This window comes from Branchiostoma floridae, chromosome 1, assembly GCF_000003815.2.
Source record: "Branchiostoma floridae strain S238N-H82 chromosome 1, Bfl_VNyyK, whole genome shotgun sequence".
NCBI lineage: Eukaryota > Metazoa > Chordata > Leptocardii > Amphioxiformes > Branchiostomatidae > Branchiostoma > Branchiostoma floridae.
In genome coordinates, this window is record NC_049979.1 from 6,649,481 (window position 1) to 6,669,757 (window position 20,277).

Genomic DNA, 20,277 nt, shown 5'->3' on the forward strand with positions numbered 1-20,277 from the left:
TTGTGCAGAAATTGGGGATTTCCGAGCCTTATGCTGTGTGGAAGACTTCCTCAAGCCATTTCATATCTGATCTCATAGGAACACTTGAAGATTGAGCTTAGTTTACAGAGATATGAATATTAGTATGTCACTACAAGGAAGCAGATATGACTGAATTTCCATATAAAACCTAAACAATATGTAGTACCGGTAGATCTAACACATATTGTCATATCATGAGAAGACCAGCTATACCTGTGTAACACCATAAGCTATTATATCACAGGTGTTTTTGAGATAATACCAAATGACTTTCGTATGAGGCTATGGCTGAACCAAGCTTTGCTCACGGCCCTCACTATGCCTGGTAGAACTTCTGCATAAGGTCAACACCTCCAGAACATTTTAATCATTTACTTGTAGGTACTCGCATCATCCTGGCCACATACCAGATCATGCCTTACTGGAGAGATTGCAATTTGACAGAGTATATGTTATGATATGTGTCGTTTGTTATTGCATTATGTTGCATGGGGCTTTTTTGCTACCAAATAAAGAGTGCAATTTTATTCCGTCGGTGCAACCAGTTTTTGCAAGATGATTGTAGTCACTGTGGTGTGAGTAGTGTGGAACTGAGCTGCTTTGTTGTCCTTACCTTCAACATACGATTGAAAAAGTATGAATATGTCTGAATGTATTTCAATACATATTTCTTGCACAAGTTTCTAAATTACCACACAATAAAAAGGAATACTGAGTGAAAATTTGGTCTGAGTACTTGTGTCACAGATGACAATGGAAAGAAGAAGCAGATGGATGAAGAGCCTGAAGTAGATAGGGTTAGGGAAGCATTTGAATGTTATATATTTCTTTGGGCTGTCTTTAAATGGAAGACTTACAGGTATAAGTTGCAAGAAACCAAGGTACACTCTTCTACTCAGTAGCGTAGAAGACAAGTCAACTGAATCAATCTAAACGAGGTACACATCTGTTCGTTGGTAGCCAGCTAGGCATTTGAATGGCAACATCTAGCAGAAGTTACTTTTATTGAAGCATTCCTCACCTGTAGTGATGCAGTACACCAATGGACTTAAGACTAAGATGCCACTTTTGATCCATGAAAAGGACACTGACGGAAAATGAATTCCCTTCTGCTTTAACAAATATCACTACATGGGTGCCAGCTATGCCATTTCTCTAATGTATATACATTTCTTGAGATGCATGCATGGCCTAAAGAAGACATTTTTGGTAGGCAGATCAATGGGAAAAGTCAATTACAAAAAAACAACACCAAACTATATCTTTCTGATCAGTTTCAAGTTTTATATAGTGACTACTGAACATCAGAAGCCATAATGTACACTACATGCTGATCACATCATGAAATAAGCATACTATTGCAACAAGGGTCTATGTGTTGGTATCCTTTTCATATACACTGTTCTAAGCAAGTCTGATCTTTGCCGACACCATATGATGGATAACCCACAAACATGAACATGCTACCATTCATGTATATACCTATAGATATTGCACATTTCTTCTTACAACATGAAGTAAAATATTTGTCCTGACAGCCAGTCATGCCCTTAATAATATTGATACGACATACTGTATATCAGTCCTCCATACATGGCCACTCCCAAGGTACTCTTAGACATTATGAAAAATATTTACAAGTTGGCCTACTTACTTGAGTACTACACATGTAGTAATATCTTAGCATGATCATATACAATAATGAATGGTACATTGTACATGTTAACATCAGGAAGACTATGCACAAACACACAACTCTACCCATCCAATGGATGTCACTTTAGCAACACTGATCTTGTGCACCTTAGGCAGTACAGGAATCCTCTTGAATCTTAAATACATGTATATATTGTTGTTTCATGGCATGAAACTGCATGTAACTGTTGGCAAAACTTTCCCAATTCCAAAAACCAACTGACAACATCACTGCATTCCCTGGCATAACCCATAAGCTTTGATTTTGTTGGGCAGACTAGTGGCCTCCCTGGAACTTACTGGGCTCTGTGAACTTGACTGTGAGCAGGTAGAAGATGGCTGGAGTGGGTGTGAGTGAGAGGAGGGGGCCATGGATCAGCGGTTCCTTCAGACCAGTGATGGCGACGATCCCAAAGGCATGGATGATCCAGTGTCCACACAGGATCAGGATGTTCCGCTTACTGCGCACGATCTGACGGACGTTCTACAAAGATACAACATGTATTGCATCAAGTATAGTTCAATGTTCAGTGTCCAATCCAAACTACGAATTAAGCTTAAGACAAAGAACAGAACTATGGCTGACTGGGCTGTCCTTAACTTAAAGGTTATTCATGAATTCAAACCATTACAAAATATGTTGCAACAATTTTGTCAGATGTTGAACATGCACCCCAGGTACTTATTCATTTGTGACAAGTTATTACATCAAAGATTCAACACAGAATAGTTAAAGAGCACTCCTTACCTGGATGTCTCTTTGAGCAAAGTACACTGCATTTGTCAGTACAGAAGCAACAATCACGATGTATGGGAAGGCATAGTCTGTGACATAGACATACAAAAGAGAAAAATCATTATTACTTCATGACCAAGTTCTGCAAGTGTAAGCAGGCACTTGATTTATTACCCCATCTCATCCTGTCGTACCTACCATCAAACAGTCCTTGAATCAAATCATTTAGGTTAAAAGGACTTCCTTTTTTAAAAACAAAGATGTCTAGGTTCAAGTTTCACTGATTGATTCAGCTTCCAAATTTTCTGCACAGCCCAGGATTTTCAAATTTGCTGTACAAACACATCTTGAACTCACAGATGAGCCCTGCCCCTACTGCATGGATCACCACGAGGATGGGGATGAAGTACAGGGCGGCGTAGATGGAGGCCGCGCCCTTATTCTTGCACAGTCGGTTGGAGAGCAGAGGGCGGAACAGCAGCATCAGACACAGCGACACGGCGTAGTACATGAACACCATGGTGTACCTGTGGTGAGATAGAAAAATTCTTGTTCAACAAAAATACTGCACACAGAAGAATGCTTTTGGTAAGGCCATACATGTATTCATATCACATGTAAGTACTACTACCTGTGCATTTCTTGACTAAATGAATAGTCAATCTAAAGAATGCCAATATGCTGTCTGTGACTTTGACTTCATTTGGATCCACATTTAGCTTAAAATTTTAGCTATTAATCCTGTAGTCCTTGAAATAAAAATACATCAATACACACGTAACAGACATGACAGAAAGATTACAAAAATAAACACAATTAAATCAGATACATCGAACATATGTACATTACAAACGGCATAACTATGTGTTCTAAATTTGATCAGGCTTATGAAATAGCTTGCAATTAATCTAAATCCCTCATAACTCCCAGGTGTCTGATCAATCCCATTATTATTTAGACTCCATCAGATAAACTGTTACTCTGGCTATACAGGATTGGAACATGAAAGTACAATGTAGTAACAAAATGCTGCTAGCAGAGGTATTAATGAAAAAGTCGAGTGATCCTACACTAAAGACTTACAGTGGATACACAGCCTCCTGTGTGCAGTACAGGGTGGATGTGTAGCCAGGATGTGGGTTGTACAACATGGTGTACCAGTCAGACAGGCGCTGTGTGTGGCAGGACCTCACACTCAGGGTACCCACTGGTTCTACCATGACGAGAGTCAGCAGTGCGGCTCCCACACACTCAATCAGCGCAGAGATGTAGAACAGAACAATACTAGAGGTGACACAAAAAAGGCACATCTGTTAGGGGCATGAAAGGACAGCAATTAATTGAGCTCTTAACATCCCAAAGAATACCTAACAAATTATTTGGGCCCTGAACAAAGGATGAATTTCCCATGATGTTCTGTTTTGATACGGATTAAAAAAAACATCATGCCATGCCTTAACAGGAAAATACAACTGAAATGAAGAGATGCTGCAGCATGATTGGCTAGCTTCTTGATGGTAATCTCCAAGCAGATCCTATGATAGCATAAGATAGTATCAAAAGCTGCCAGAGGAGTGAAGCTGGCTGACTACACTCCTTAGCCAATTTGGTACTATCTTATGCCATCATGGGATCTGCTTGGAGATTATCTTGAAGGCACATTATTTCAAATGTTCCCTGGAGCTGTCCTTACTTCTGTCTGTTAGAGAACCAGTCGATGAAGAACCAGTGCAGGATGATGGAGGCCACCACCATGAAGCTGAGGTACAGCCAGTCATAGAAGGATGGGACGTCATCGCAGGGCTGGCAGATGGACGACTCATCACTGATGTAGCCACGGGGACAAGCCTGGGGAGCGGGAATGGAACAGGAGGCACATGTAGAGATGCTTTAAACTGATGTTCCAGTGGCCTGGTTAAACATCATGTCATAGCTATTGACAAGAACATTCTGTAGTACATAATGCAAAAAAGTCATATTGACAGCAAGCACAGGAATTCCTATTAATCAGTACAAATGTACAAGTACTTCCAATTGTTGTGATGCCTAGGTGTAGAGTGTCCTTCTTACTCTTGGAAGATTGTTGGTTCCAAAAATTATCCCGACTGGGTCATTTTCTAATTTTTTTATTAATAAATCCGTTCAATAGACTAGTTGATTAGTCTTGCTCAGGGAAGTCAAATATATCATTATAAGATTAAGACTTAATATCTATGCAGCAGGAAGAGGGTTATGTAAGGGATAAAGATAACAGGTCCGTTTTTGCTATTCAGAAGATCATCTTGTCAAATAGTGCAAGAATAAATCTTACAATAATTTCACAGGAACATCCTGCCACTAGTACTAGGGATACCGTACTAGGTAATTAGCAACCTCCTTGGTAATTAGGGTACAACAAATCAATGAGGTTAAACTTACCCCACACTGGGAGTATGTGTTGTTCACCAGCAAAGCTTTGCCACAATAAATTCCTGGGCATACTTGGGAGTCAGCTGGAGGGGAAAAAGAAGTACAATTTGCGTGCAAGATAATAATTTTGCAGAACAAATCCTGAATGTGATTTGTAACATTTCTTTAACACATAATTATCAACAAATACAGTCGTTTTTCCACGAGTTGTGCTTACCTTGTGCACTCCCCACACTAGCAAAGACAGACGCCACCACAAGGCTACAAACAAAGCAAACGGTACGGCGATAATTCATGTTTAGAGATACATTTTCCACCGATTCCGGAAAAAATATTATTGATGCACCGCCATCTTGTATCCCAGCAGCCTTCAATATAACCTTTCACCCTTATTATCGAAACCGACAGGAGGCTGTTAAACTACATCTGATTGGCTGAGAATTTTTATTCCATCGTGACATCCAATCAGAAGCTGTGTAACAAGTTCCCTCCCTGACTCATTAACTGGCGTTACCTGCCGACCGATAAACACTGCTACACAGGTGTGACGTTTCACGGGCTGGTGAACGTCACTGTTGCTCTGTGGGAGCGTTTCTGGATGAAATAGGTTGTCTGAAGTATAACAGGGAACAAATTTAATCAACTGAGCAGAGAAAGTAGTGACGAGAGGCAGAAGAACAGTTCCTGAGCGTAAAGTCTTCGTCGATCGTCCAGGTGAGTTTCACAGGTACGTTTTCGTTTGAATCGGATTCCACACGAGCTAGCGTGTTAGCGCTTTTGTTACATTCTGATCGATTTTCTGTCAGGTAATGTGAAGCCAACCATGAAACCTCAGCGGAATGTTACTTTCACACAAGCTGGCATGGGCAAATTATGAATGATCTCTGACATTTTAGTCGGTCAAGCATCTATGTTCTATATTTCATTGAATAAAAAAAAACATGACACCAATTCATTTATAACGTTAAATGACGATCAAAAGGCAGTGGCATGGACGTCACTGAGCATCATGTACATGGCAATTGTTGTCATCATCTATCTCTAAACTGACAATTTACAACAATGGGAAATACATCTGTCTGGGTGCAATAATTTGAATAAAGCAATCACATGCCATTAACAGCAGATTACCCCAGATCTTAGCCACTAGTGAAATTTGTTTGAACTTCCTTTCTGTTCAGCCATTATGTTATCCTTGTTCAAACACTTGAGTAACTTAACAGACGACCACCCTGAAAGCCCATTGCCTCTTCAATTCATCGTTGTTGTTTTTTACAGCTGCTACAGAGTTACAGGTATGCCCTGTTTTATAAAAAGTCGTGGCCAGGGCTGAGAACACTAAGTCGTGTCTTTGTGTGTTGGAAAATTTGCGATGTTGTGGTATTTGGTTCCAGTCACCACACCCATTCAGATGTACCCGCCCATGTTAGTACTTCATGTTACCATCTGTCATCAACCAGAAAGACACCTTGTGAATGTGACTGTAGTGTACGGCGTACCTGTGCATGACATAGACTAAGCAACTAACTACTCATGAAATATTCAAACATAACTAAAAGTGTTAGATTGGGTGTGGCATTCGATTCAATTAAAAGAAAATATCATTAAAAGAAAGAAGACAAAAAAGATGTCCAAAGAAAAAGACGGGGTCAATGACAGGTAATTGATTTACCCATAAGAATGGGAATATTGTAAGTACTGAACCATAGATTCAACAGTTAAATGACAAATCATTTATGACACCTCCCTTTTGATTAAAGATAAAGAAGTCAAAAGACAGATTCATATATTTTTCATATCTGAATTGAATGACCAATTACAAAGTCTAATGTATTGGATGCCCTTCCATTGTCTCAGTAGCCTGGGTACCATCCGGAAAGTAGTTCGCTCCGACGTTCATTATATACTATATACAGTCGCTTCTAGCTCTGACATTCATTATACACTATATACAGTCGCTTCTCTGTGTTTCCGTCTGGGAACGCGGACCATCTTAACGTCTGGAATCGTCCAAATTATGGACGCAGGCGCTGATTGGTTCCCACATAGGAGCGAATTATGGAATGGGTTCATGTGATCGTTCGAACCGGTGTTCCAACACCGGAAAAGCCCCACGTCCCCTAGCGCATGTGGGCGCCGGCCTGTTGTCATCGAACGAGTGCTCTAGAACCCATTCCTTGATTCGCTCATCAACTGGCGTCACCACCAAACGGTTTGAATGCGCACGTCTCCAGACGGATAGCAGAAGCGAACATAGGAGCGAACTACTATCCGGATGGTACCCAGGCTATTGTCTCAGTGGATAGAGGTCATAAAAAATGAATACATGCATGTGTCACTGTCATAATCTGTTGCTTTTATCTTAGCCTGGTTTGCCAACAGGGAAATTTTCTGCCCACTACTAGTGTAAAAAAAAATCAAATTATTACCTGTAATTTGCTTAATTCTCTACTCCAGTCATTAGATTTTAATGAGCATGAAGCAAAGTACAGAATTAACTAACTGTCATTTTAGAAAACAAAGGCTAAGTTTTGGTTACTGATTATCTTCAGAACAGTTTCTATTATTTGCAGACTTTTTGTTGTCTCCATGGCTTGTTCACTCTCATTATCTATTACCTGAGATTTGACATAAAGCCAATGGCAGATTTTCTCTTAAAGAACTTCAACATTGTAATCAGTATGTATGACTGGATGTGAATACTTTTCATAACACAGATAGAACCAAGTTGATTACCATTTGTCCTTTTCAACAGCACCAGGTGTAACTGAGGGGAGATCACCATGACAGCTGGTGCGATCTGTCCCCCCACCATTGTACCACTGCGTCTGCCTGTCCCTGGCAAGACTAAACTATGGATCGACACCAACACCAGAATAGAGCTCAAGTCAGGTACTGCATGGGCAATCACACATCATAATTTAATTCTAAAAGCCTAATGAATCTAGAGAATTTTAAATTGTTGTTTAGACAATCATGGCTTTTCAATAGATTTGTTAATGCTGATGTTTTATTTATGTTTATTGGTATAAATGTATAGATATATATTCATTACACAGATACACCAGACACAACATTCTGGTACACTGTTGATGGCACCAGACCAGACCCATTCAAACAGCTGGGAGAGAAGACCACGCTGAAGTATCGTGAAGCATTCACACTACCAGAAGGCAAGATTGCTGTTAAGGCTCTGGCCCTGTCAAGGTCAGTCAATGTTTGGTACAGTGTTTTTAGCATCAGGGCCCATTAAACAAAACAATGTCCACACTAGTAGCATAGCATATTTTAAAAGTCTTTTATATATTTATGTGGGCTGCATGAAGCCTTATGAGTAGGCATACTATAGAAGGCTGATACTTGAAGCTTTGTGAAGAAAATCTGCGGGTACTGTACAAACCCTGATTTGTATTTTGCCGGGGCATAACTGAGCAAACAAAAGCAAGTGTGCAGAATGGGGTGTGTTGGAGCAAAACAAATCCTTTCCAGAATGTGTTCAGCAGCTTTAGGGTGAAAAGAGGCTAGCCACTGAATAGTTAGAACAAGTGTTGTATTGTTTTCCAGGGATGGCCGTGAGAGTTCTGTTGTGACCAAGACTTTCCAGGTTGACTATGTGGCACCACCACCTCTGCCGCGGGATGAGGATGACCAGGAAAACTTCCAGAGGGACTTGGAAAGAGATCGTAGGAAGAAACAGGTATGTCTAGGATCACAAACTGTGAAGGAGTACTTTATATACCAGTGCTTGTGAATATCAAGTTCCTGAAAATGGATAGATTGAGCAGAACTTGTCTCCATTTTCCTTTCCTTTTGGATTTGGTTCGATAGGTTCACAAAATATTTGATAGTTTCTATCTAGGCATGACAATCAAAGAGTATTTATGTTTGCTGCAATGGGTCTGCCACAACCATTGGTGAATAAATGTGGCATCATGATTGGAACTGAAAACTTAATAATGTCATTTCTTTAACTCATAATACTTCCATTTTTCTAGCTGCTGATTAACAGAGATTTGCTGTTATTCCACTTATTTAGCATACTCTTTATCATACTAGTATGTTCTTAATACACAATAATGCACTTAACTAGACTTTTCTAATATTTCAAGCACTTTGTTCTTTGTTGCCCTTTGCTCATTACACAATGATAGGGGACGTCAAAAAAGGCAGCTGAGAGGTCCAAGGACAGACTGAGTAAGGTACATGTGCACATCTCTCTATTTCTTCATTCTCTTCATCATGCTTTCAGGCTTCAGTTGCATGCACTATAGCTGCTATAGCTACAGTTCTCCAGTTGTTCAGCTGGTACACGGTCTTGGGATGACTCCGTTAATGTGGATAAAGTAAAACTCAAGCAAACTTGGAATAGAGAGGTGAAGCTTTGGGCATAGAGATGTTGTAACATATGTTGACATATAAAAGCAAGTGCATGGTCTGGTGACTCTGGTCCATGTTGCATGTGCTCAGTGTAAAGGGAAGGAATGCTGTCATACAAAACAAGATGGGGTTAAAATGCTACAAATCCTGTAGGTAAAGTGATGACTGTTTTCTTTGTACCAGGAGACAGCCAGGAAGGAGTCTCACAACCTGATTGGGAAGATCTTACAGAAGACACTACAGGAAGGAGGAGATGCCTCGGCACACATGGGGGATCTCAGGATTGAAGGTACGCCTGATGGCTTGGTGTCATAATGTCAGTCGTTCTGTAATTACGTAACTAGTGTGGTGAAAGGACCTGTACATATTATGATATTTTTGCAGCCAGTACATGTATCCTGTTAATGGATGGAGAGTTTTGATTGAGTCTGGTTGGTGTAAACAAGCTGTGTTGGTGATGTCTTTCAAGCTGTTAGTCACAAAATAAAATGCATGTCACATTGGAGACCCTAACCCTGCCATGCCCTTCTTGTTGTGTTTTCTAGACTTGACACTAGATGGGTCAGACTACAGGAGGCCTCAGACCAAGACTCGGTTTCTCCACAGCAGAATGGGACCAACTGTGGACCCTGGCAAGGTAGGTTAGGGAAAGCAGGGCTCAGACAATTGAGAACGACACAATGTGAATCTGTTCTTACATGATTATACATGATATTATTATGTAGTTATGGTATTGTGTAGTGGTATACTAAATATATGGTAGCTGCAAGGATAAGTAGTTCCCAAAGTCTCACTTTGTTCCTATTGCAGATGTCTGATCATCCTGAGAACCTGTCTCATGCCAAGAGATTACAGAGAGAAACAGACTTCCTCAGGTACCTGACTTAACATACATCTCTGTTCTCATCAGCTTCCAGTAGCAGCTCTTATATCATTTCAATTTATGATGTTTAGACTGTTGACAATAATGTGGTTGTCTGATGTGAGATTTTTTTTGTTCCTATTTACCAGTATTCATTCTGTAAGAACACACAATTCAGCTCCAGGGCTGCAAGTTGTTCAGTATCATTAAACCATTGAATCTATGTATTATTATCATTGATTGAATGTTGTGGTTAATTTTGGTCAAGTCCAGAAAAATGCCCACTAAAAATGCCCACTAAAAGTTACAATGTTGTTCTTGCAGTTGCATCTACTGCATGGCACCGAGGCCCTCTGACCCATATGCCCGGTACTGCAATGACTGTGGCTCTCCTGTTCCACCTGTTCCTGGGTCCAGGCTGCCCCCACCTGAGGGTGGGCAGGTGAGACAGCTTCTTGTATACAGGCCAATTTCTTATAGTGACCTTGCTTGGGTTCTTTTTATTCCAATCCAATCATATGTTACTATACAGGCTTTTCATTGAAGTCATACTAATTATAATTTGAATCCTCCGTTGACCATGTTGGCAGGTAATCGAATTAAGCAGTCTTCCTTTGATTTACAGATGTACGCTGTAATCCAACATGGTGCAAGTCACGTCAACTGAAAAGCCTATATTTAAGAGTGTTGTGCATTGGGGCTTTTCTGACAAGTAGATACAAGTTCATTGAACCAAATGTCTTGTTTGTGTGTTTATCCACAAAACCTCACTTTCATCACAATATGATGAGAGTGTCATGTAATCTTCATGTTATGAGACCATAGCATCTCATTCTACCATGTTTGCTGACGTTGTGTTTGTGCCTGTGTAGATGGGGATGTGTGTGTACTGTAAGTCTATGGTACCACTGAACACACCCACCTGTCTGGTGTGTGAAGCTCCCATCCCACCCCAGCTCCAGCCTCAGGCCAGCGTGGTTCTGGCGGTAAGTAGAATGTGATCCTTACACTATATACATGTAGACAAGCACCAAAGTCAATCGTCCCTTATTCCTGTGACGGATAAATGTCCTGTACATGTACATGTTTATGATTATACGTTTTATTGAAAAGTGTTAAAACATGCAAGTGAACAGAATTCATCTCACCTTAGGCAGATGGTTTAATTGTTACTGGTATTGTTTTCCTTGAATGCTTGCCATTATTAATTAGGCCCTTTTAGATTAATACGATAGGGCAACGTTTTACATACATAGCATCAGAGACCTACATGTAGTGCTGAAGATCCTGACCCATTGTGTGTGTTGTTGTATCCCCAGGGTAAGCGTGTGTGCCCTGCCTGTAGTACAGCTAACCCTGCTGACCTGGACAGGTGTGTGATGTGTGAGACCAGGCTGCCTCCTATGGGAAAGGTGAGGATGGACCTGAACTGGAATTTACACTGGTTTATTTTGTTGTGTGTTCAAACACTTAGACATAAGAGGTGGTAGAACAGCACTTGAAAAACTCTTGTTCTGGACACATGTTTTCTCTAAGAAGCGGGTTGGTCGCCCAAGGCTAACAGACAGTGCCTAAAAATTGTAGTGTCCTTGTTATTACCAGAATGTTATGCAGCCTGCCATTTTCTTTCGTTTTACGACAATGTTCGTGGTAGGGTAGAACCAGCTAACTCCCGTTTCCCCTTTCCAGCCGATAGCGCATGGAGGGATGCACCCTGTGGCACCCAAACCTGACCCCCACGGCCGACTCATGACCTGCTCCAAGTGTGGGCGAGTCAACAATCCTGACGCTCGCTTCTGTGACTGGTGTGGCACCAAGGTAGGTGCTTCTTACCATGGCCTTAGTCATACGTTAAGGTGTGTTCATCAAAGACTGCACACTTTTTTTTCCACCTCAGTCTTTTAAGTGCAGTGGTAAGGAAAAATTCCTCTGATCGATCAGTCTTTTAAGTCACTAAGAAACAAATCCTATCTACTAAGATGGTTCCTCTCAACCATGGCCTTTCTGCATGTCCTGTGATAGAGTTTATCCCTTGTATGAACTTCAAGTATCACTGTGTTTTCCCCCCCTACAGTAATGTGCCCCAGGCACATGTAGGTTTATTACTAAGCTGTTTCCCACTGCTAGCTGCTATGACTGTACTGCTGTTTGCACTTCTCCAGGCTTCTGACTCTGCTGTTTTTGGGCGCTGGTGTTGTGGGGTAGGGCACTCCTGCTTCTCTCTCTACTTCTTACCAGCATATATCTGTATATTGCTCTTAAGCTTGTATCAGCAGTTGAAGAATACCTATTCCTTGTCAGCCTTGTGTTTTTGTACTTGAACAGATTGTCTTAAGATGTATAAGGAATGATAAAAGAATCCTGCAAGGGTATAACTGGAAGTGGAAGAGGAGCTCTTGTCTTTTGAAATGGTCTTGGTCAATAGAAAATGAGCATTTTGGAACATGCAGACAAAGTGTTGTGCTGCCCCTACGGCTCTGATTAAAAGGCTATGGGACGAACGAAGGAACAAGACAAAGTGACTTCAGATTTTACAGGAACACATTTAAACATTAAAGACTGTAGTTTTGATCAGGTCAGGGAGGTTGGTCTCCCTGTAACAGCTTTGATCAGGTTTTATCTCATCTATATTTGAGTTGTAACATGAAGACTGAAATGATTTGACCCCCCTCCAGCCCTCCCCACCTGTCATGCATGTCACCTGTGGCAAGTGTAAGTCCAGTAATCAGGCGTATGCTCGCTACTGTCTCTCCTGTGGAACACTGCTGGAACCTCCATTCAGAAATGATCCCAGGTAAGTTCACATGTCTATTACTGGAGCAATAAGTTAGTACCCTTGAAATCCCATTCAAGTGATAATTGCATGCCATGCACAGCTAACTTGCCTATCACCTTAATATTGCAAGGACAGTGGTGCATGGACTTATCCCATCCCCCATGGGGGTTGACAGATGATAATGTTGAATATTGTATACATTATGAGATGTGTTTTAGTTCCATTTTTGCCTTGAATACATCGCCTGGATATCATTCAGAAAGTAGTTTGCTCATGCGTTAATTATACACTATATAAAGTTGCTTCTCACTCTGACACTTATTATACACTATATGCAGTCACTTCTCTGCTGTTCTGTCTGGGAACCTTGACCACGTCATTGTCATGGAACAAGCGCTCTAGGACCCATTCCTTAATTTGCTCATTCACTGATATCACCCACCAAATGGTTATGTGCAGGTCTCCAGACGGGTAGCAGAAGTAAACATAGGAACGAACTACCTGGATGGTACCCAGGCTATTGAAATATGTGTGTAAAAAAAGTAATGACAAGGCTTCATTACTCAAAGCTGTGGTTATGTAGTCTATCTCTGTTGCCAAGTTGCTCATCTCTCACCTCTTCCCACCAGGAACACAGCCAAGATGGTTCCCGGATCACAATTTGTAAGTATTCAGTATTTGTAAGTATTATCTTATGTGTAACATTACTTCATATAGGTTGGTTAGTTAAACCTTTATATTATAAGTTAATTCTCATCACCACTTTGTGTTCCTGGCCACAAGGATTCCTCCCAAGATAAGTTCATCACCATTCCCTTGGTGAGTATAGGCCTACAGGTCAAAATATATCAACTGCTGCTTTGGTGATCTCCTATTGGCTGGCTGCTATAATGATCACTTCCTGCACACCTGCAGTGTGACCAGTGTCACAGTAGCAATATTGAAAATCACAGAAGGCTTGTTGAATGAAAGATGTTGATACATGTATAGCATTAGGCCAAATACAAGTATGAAATAAATGGTCCTGATCTTCATCCCTATATTTGCTTGTACATGGTGATGCACATTGTAAAAAGACCCATTTTTCATTGACCTGTGGAAATGCATCTGTTACCAATCCAAGACATGGATTTTGCACATTGGTGAATGTCCTTTATCATGCTAAAAAAGGCATGATATTTTGTACCTAAGAGCCCAGGGACTATACCATACACACGTACATTTATTGCCACAATATGCAATGGCACCTTGGTGAATTGCACCCCCACTTTGCACATTGGTAATGGCACTTGCTTGTCATATTGCACCTGTATTTATCTTTGACCTTGGTGAATTGCACTAGCATGTAAAACAAAGTAATATATCCTATTTTGCACATGGTGATTTGCACTAGCATGTAGTACTGCATTCCTCTTTTGCACTTGGTGAATGGCACCAGCCTGTAGTAATGCATTCCTGTTTTGCACTTGGTGAATTGCACTTGCATGCTATATTGCACTGTGGTGAATTGCACTTGCACGCTATATTGCACCCAAGCTGGATCGGTCGGTGTCGGGCTCGTGGGTACCAATCAGCCTGCCTGTGTCGCCACCCAAGGCCCCGCCCTCGTCCACGGTAGCGACGCAGACCGTGGGGCTGTTCTACCCGTCGTTCCGGGAGATGCAGCAGCGCGAGATGCGGGAGGCAGAGGAGCGCGAGAAGGCGGAGAAGATGAGCGACAAGCGGCCGCCCGTCAGCGCTGTCAGCCCAGGGAAAGGTGGGTTGTCCTCTGTTAGACTAGTCCATACTTCAACATCAGAGCGAACTTTTCTCTACCATGCTATTAATCTATGGCATGCTCTACCACCAAACATCAAATCTCTGTCCAATATTTCAAAATTTAAAAAGTCAATCCATCATTTAGTCTCAACTTTCAAGTTAATAGTTTTTGTGCGTATTTCTGTTTATCTGTTATCTATATATCTGTAAGTGCTGTATATGTATTTGAACTTTGAACCCTGGAAGACTAGCCCTAAATAGGGCTAAAGGATATCGCAATAAAGGAATAAAGGAAGGAGCACACTAGTATGGTACCGTGGAATTGAAAACAAAAACAATCTGCACACTCTAAAGGAAAAAAACACACACCCGCAACCCTTTTCTTTATCGTGAAGCATGTTTCAACAGATTTCATGATTAGTTGGCATCATCAGTTACAAGCTGCCAAACAATTTGTCAGACTTCAATGTTTTGTCATACAAAAGAGTGAATGAAATGTTAAATGCTCTGTTTGCATGGTTACAGGTTACTGGAGGAAGCAGATTGACCACATCTGCGGACATCTTCGGGCATATGCACAGAACACTACAGAGTTTAGAGCCAACGTAGGAGAACCCAGGATGGGCAAGGTTAGATATGCTTTGTTGTGCATCAATCCATGGGAGTAGACTGTTTTAGTCAAAGTGAAAATACTACTGTATGTACCATTAGGGTGCGTTTGTTTTTTCCTTTATCTGATATGATTATGAATGATAATTGTGTCTTCTTCACAGTTGGTGTCAGCAACAGTACATGAGGATGGCTACGAACTGTCGCTTGCCATGACCTTTGCCCTCAGAGGAAACAAGGTAAATTTATCATTTCATACGAAATCTTGCAAGTTACAGTCTACAGTTATGTAGCTTAGATGAAACTGGACGAAATCAAATTTGTCTCCCAGTATGTTGTTTTACAGTTTTATATAACCTTGTTGTTGTTTTCACTTACAATCATATCTTAAGAGCTTAATATAAAGATACATTGGATCTTTTTGTGTTGTTTCAGGATGTCCTTACAGGGAAGCCCATGAGAGTCAGAGGTAAGGTCCCATTTTTAAATCTTACTTTATTTTAGCTGATGACTTATCTAAGTATATAGATGTGCGTGTGCCAGTATTTCTTGTTTGTTCAACCAGTATTTCTTGTTTGTTCAATTTCAGCCTTAACTACGGTAAAATTGCGTCAGTTAACCCTGTGTACCAAGTGGTATATCATGTAGGCATATATGTTTTAACTTAACTTGATTACCTGACTTGTCTGCAGGTGATGAGTTCCTGAGTAACCTGACAGAAGGCAGGAGGAGGAGTTTCCACGGCAGCTCATCCAGCCTGGGTAAGTCTGGATCTCAACTCAACCTCGGATTTCTTTGTATGCAAATGTTTCAGTATAGGGTTAAAAATCATCTTTATTCTACACAGGATGAATACATATATAGTACACACTAAAACCTGGGACAGCCCTTTGTCTGGTTTACCATAAGGGCACAAGGTATTAAAAAAGAAAAACAATGTATTCGGAAAGATTAAAAGTATTTAAAATATTAACATTACATTTCATAAAATTTAGACCCTGATGAATCACAGCTAGTTTCTGTAGATGAACAATCCTGAAGTACAGTCCCATGTAGGTGTGTTTCTGGCACAGTAGGATGCATAAAGTGGGCACTTTCCCAGTCTACTTTTCAGATGTAGATCATAATATCTGCACAATGTCTTGTTTGTTAGATCAAGTGACATCTGTTATATTGATCATCCATCACTGGTAAGACTTGAATTAAGGAATTTTTCTTACCATTCACACGTTAGCAAGTGACTCAAGTGAGAAGAAGAAGAAGAAAGGGACCAAAAAGCCGAAGAAGAAGAAGCAGCCTAACAAGGAGGATAAGCTACATGTAAGTTCCTTAAATATAACTAGAGAGATTTGATTCTTGTGTATGGACTAGTATGTCAGATAAGAAGGAGTCAACAACATTGCTTGGCAAGGTATGACCTGTATTCTGTGTCTTGGTATAAGGATACTTATGAAGATTCTAAAAATGGGCATCAAGACCTTTAAGATCAGCCCATCAAAAGCCAAGTGTGAAGGTGGTACTAAATGTCCCGTTTTTTGTGACCATACTGCTGCACAGGACTGGATGGAGGTGGGAGCTGATGCTTTGTTTCAGCACCTATCTATACCACTGGCACTGCCTTGGATTTTCATTTATCTGACACATGTAATATATAATAAGTAAACTCACACAGATACCATGCTGCTTGCTTGATATTTTTGATTGTACAAATACCTGTATAGTACTGTACACAGGATGAAGATGTAGATGAAGGGTGGTTGCATTGTGAGAGAAACAGAATTAGAGTTGGCTACCTCAGTCTATTACATGGTCAGTTATGATGGTGATTTGTGCATGTTCCAGCCTGAGGACAGACTCCTGCTGCAGGAGGTGGGGTCTAAGGGAGATGGCAATACTGAGGAGGTGCAGAAACTACTGGATGAGGTGAGGAGAAACTGACGAGTTGCACTCTGTGTGTGCCTGAAATTATAAATCGTAATCAGCTGAGAGGGAGTGCTTGCAAGCTGTTTACTAGTATTTTGATGACCACAAATCCAAGCAGTCAGTAAAGTTTTGCTTGTCTGCTGATCTTTTGACTACTGGTCTTGACAGTCCAGAACTGACCTATGGCCATACATTTGATTACGTCCACCTGCTGAAAAAAAATGAATCACTGGGTATCCCATGGCGTATAACCACTTTTGCAACAACTGCTGTTCGATGTCAGCATCAACCCTCTCTACGGGCTTTAGTGAAAAATTGCTACCAGCTGGATACATTTTGCGAAGGTTAATAACAAAGTTGCCCCCACTTTCCTGATGATGTGTATCTCTGCACCAGGGAGCTGACCCTAACCTCGTGGACAATGATGACCGTCCAGTACTGACAGTTGCGGTGATGAACAACCGTCATGAGTCCATCCCTGTCCTGGTGCAGGCTGGAGCTGAGGTGGATAAGCGCTCAGGACCGTGAGTTATCCTCTAACACTAACACTAATAACTGTCTTAGATCTGCATATACCGCCATAACTGGTCACTTTTGATGCAAATTATGCACAGTTTTCAGTCCATCATTGAATTTTACAGTCTAGGCCAATATACATACATATCTTTATGACCATTATCCATTGTGTATATGGATAGGGAATACCACGGACAGGTATTACAATAAACAGTGAAAAATAATTTGAGAACAATATGAGCCTGTCGTCGTATATTACCCAATTGTTTTTCCATGATTGCAAATGATTTTTAAATGGTTTGTTTGGTGTGCTGGAGGTGATTTCATTGCCATATCACCTATTTTTTTCAGGGGGGGGGGTTGATTGATCATTGTTGGTTTAGTTTGTAGAGTTCAGAAAAAAAGATACTAAATAATGACAGCACCTTTTCTTTCTACCATCCCCAGGAAGAATAACACAGCTCTGCATGAAGCAGTTAACTTGGGTCCATCTGGCAAGAGAGCAGTCCAGGCTCTGTTAGGGTAAGTTGTTGTATACTACTGTAGTCATCCTGCTACTGTACATGTATATCAGTATGTTTAGAACGTTAAGGGTTGTTACAAACCAATTATGGGCAATTAGCTATAGAGCTTTGTCTGGGGACAATTTTGTGTTAAGGAATATTTTCATGTATTTCATACATATCTCAATATTGAATATGTAAAAAGTTCTCCAAGTGACTGTAAAATTTCCGTTACCCGATCACTCTGTCGGGGGCTTCCTCTCAACCAGTAGAAGGGCTGCTAGAAGCTTGATTTAGTTAGGATAACTGTAAAATATGCTGTACATTGCTTTATTCATTTTGTGTATGTCACCTTTGCAAAGCTAGCCTGGATACCATACCCCAACCCCAAAAATATCTTTTGTGTTGCACAATAGATACTTGAGATTGGGCTGGGGTTTGGTAACCAGGCTATTGCAAAGCAGACTTCATTGATGGATTTAATTCCTCAAAATCAAGCACTAATTTATTGACACCAAAATCCTGTCCCTTTACTGAATATCACTTATGTTTTTCAGGTGCAATGCCAACTCCAAGAGGAAGAATGACAAGGGCGAGACTCCGTATGACCTGGCTGTGAAGATGGGCGATGAGAACATCCTGAAGAGTTTTGCCTCCTCCATGGGACAGGACCTGCTGGACAAGATGACCAAACCTGGCAAGGCAGCTGATGTACAAGTCGATGTCTTCTAGTCTGGACCTGGCCTGGTAGTTTTGGGTTCTTGATGAAGGTTCACGTTTGAATATTTTATGAACTACTATGTACTAGGGGTGGGTACTGGTACAAAACTGTTTTTCTTGTTGGACCGAGTTGAAAATGAACACATCATATTGGTAGACATTCATGTGTTTGGGGGCTTACCATGCCAAAAAAATAACAAGAGCAAAGTAGAGGAGAGTTGATACTGATGGTCATTTTTACCAAGTTTCTATCTACAGGTTTGACTGGTCTAAAACAGAAGCAGTTAGTGTTTTTACATGAAGATAGAATTTTAAAATACAAATAGACTTCGAATACTCCACCAAACAGAATCCTTTGCAGCAAAATGGACCATTGTTTTGAGTATTGTCCATTCATAAGTTTTCACAGATAATTAGGTCCAGGTTCAGGTCCGGTCCTGATCCTCTGGACTTGGTCCAAACCTGAATGTTCCGTACCAGTACCCAGCCCTACTGTGTACTTCAACAAAGCTAGAGACTCTGTACTGTAGATGTTTTCTATATTATCGACTGTGCATTCATTTAACTTTTTACATCTTTTATGTGGAAGGGAATAAGGCTTCAGCTGAAATATGTGGAAGGTAGTATGGCATGTATAGGTATCAAAGCAATGCAAGTTTGTATATATTATTGGTCATCAAACCTTAGGGTGATGTTTTCATTGAACTGTGGGAATGTAAGCATTTGCAATGAGCTTCATCTAGGAAAAGCCAGGTGAAATAGAGATCAATTTATGGTAGATGTTGTATAGCATGTTAAGTCTTTAAAAGGATCTGGAAACTATACATATTGAAGAGTAGTGATAATTATAGGCTGAAGAGGTTACGTGGGACCATTCTGCAATATTTTCTTCATAGGTCCTTGGTCAGATTTACATTCATTGGGATTTATAGGATAAGCCAGGCATAGGATTTTGTTTGTATATACATTTGTATACTGTATGTCAGACGTTGGAGATGTTCATATTAAGTTGAACAACTGTATCCAATTATCATAAAATGTAATTACACAAACTAGCTAGCTTTTCTTTGTCTAGGCAGCCCTCGATTGGATCTGTCATGCATAAAAATAGTCAGTCACATATGGTGTTACGGTTGACAGGATGTGTCCTTATAGCACAGTAAATTAATGACAGGCTATTTTAAGTACAAATCTATTACGTTTGGACTATTGTTGTCCTTGATGTTACGATTGATGATGGCAGCTAAATACATTATAATATGCTTATCCAGATGAAGAAGTTTTTTTTGTGTATATCACTGAACATCCTGAAATTTTGGGGCCATTTGTAAATTGTTCACAGAATAATGATAAGCTACAGTACTCTACTCTC

The 20,277-nt window shown here is 40.6% G+C and overlaps 2 protein-coding genes across 11 annotated transcripts; one reads left to right on the forward strand and one right to left on the reverse strand.

Moving 5' to 3' along the window:
- Positions 1–1,280: 1,280 nt before the first annotated feature.
- LOC118425012 (JNK1/MAPK8-associated membrane protein-like) lies at positions 1,281–5,299 on the reverse strand. The gene is made up of 7 exons (XM_035833830.1): positions 5,079–5,299; positions 4,871–4,944; positions 4,146–4,300; positions 3,536–3,736; positions 2,810–2,979; positions 2,465–2,541; positions 1,281–2,200 (listed from the first exon to the last, which is right to left on the reverse strand). The coding sequence occupies exons 1-7, from the start codon at positions 5,155–5,157 to the stop codon at positions 1,994–1,996; spliced, it is 963 nt and encodes a 320-aa protein (XP_035689723.1). The 5' UTR covers positions 5,158–5,299; the 3' UTR covers positions 1,281–1,993.
- A 79-nt stretch (positions 5,300–5,378) lies between these two features.
- LOC118424942 (double zinc ribbon and ankyrin repeat-containing protein 1-like) lies at positions 5,379–19,025 on the forward strand. Of its 10 annotated transcripts, none has more exons than XM_035833767.1 (26): positions 5,379–5,575; positions 7,614–7,753; positions 7,921–8,068; positions 8,426–8,558; positions 9,013–9,060; positions 9,422–9,527; positions 9,784–9,875; positions 10,049–10,113; positions 10,425–10,542; positions 10,973–11,086; positions 11,420–11,512; positions 11,790–11,918; positions 12,263–12,301; positions 12,776–12,894; positions 13,506–13,539; positions 13,660–13,695; positions 14,413–14,632; positions 15,160–15,263; positions 15,408–15,482; positions 15,679–15,712; positions 15,936–16,004; positions 16,478–16,563; positions 17,086–17,166; positions 17,563–17,690; positions 18,130–18,204; positions 18,743–19,025. In XM_035833767.1, the coding sequence occupies exons 2-26, from the start codon at positions 7,645–7,647 to the stop codon at positions 18,915–18,917; spliced, it is 2,430 nt and encodes an 809-aa protein (XP_035689660.1). In that variant the 5' UTR covers positions 5,379–5,575; positions 7,614–7,644; the 3' UTR covers positions 18,918–19,025. The 10 variants fall into 10 exon arrangements, with proteins under 10 accessions (XP_035689660.1, XP_035689652.1, XP_035689645.1 ...); XM_035833759.1 differs by having other exon boundaries at positions 5,380–5,588; positions 7,617–7,753; XM_035833752.1 differs by having other exon boundaries at positions 5,380–5,575; positions 7,617–7,753.
- Positions 19,026–20,277: the final 1,252 nt, after the last annotated feature.

Excerpts from the sequence above, each read along its gene's own strand:
- LOC118425012 (XM_035833830.1), bottom strand. The coding sequence starts at position 5,157 with ATGAATTATCGCCGTACCGTTTGCTTTGTTTGTAGCCTTGTGGTGGCG. Across the intron at positions 2,980-3,535 it reads CAGGAGGCTGTGTATCCACT|GTACACCATGGTGTTCATGT; the intron begins GTAAGTCTTTAG and ends ATCTCACCACAG. Across the intron at positions 2,201-2,464 it reads TTGCTCAAAGAGACATCCAG|AACGTCCGTCAGATCGTGCG; the intron begins GTAAGGAGTGCT and ends GTATCTTTGTAG.
- LOC118424942 (XM_035833767.1), top strand. The coding sequence starts at position 7,645 with ATGACAGCTGGTGCGATCTGTCCCCCCACCATTGTACCACTGCGTCTG. Across the intron at positions 16,564-17,085 it reads ACAAGGAGGATAAGCTACAT|CCTGAGGACAGACTCCTGCT; the intron begins GTAAGTTCCTTA and ends TGCATGTTCCAG. Across the intron at positions 17,691-18,129 it reads GTGGATAAGCGCTCAGGACC|GAAGAATAACACAGCTCTGC; the intron begins GTGAGTTATCCT and ends TACCATCCCCAG.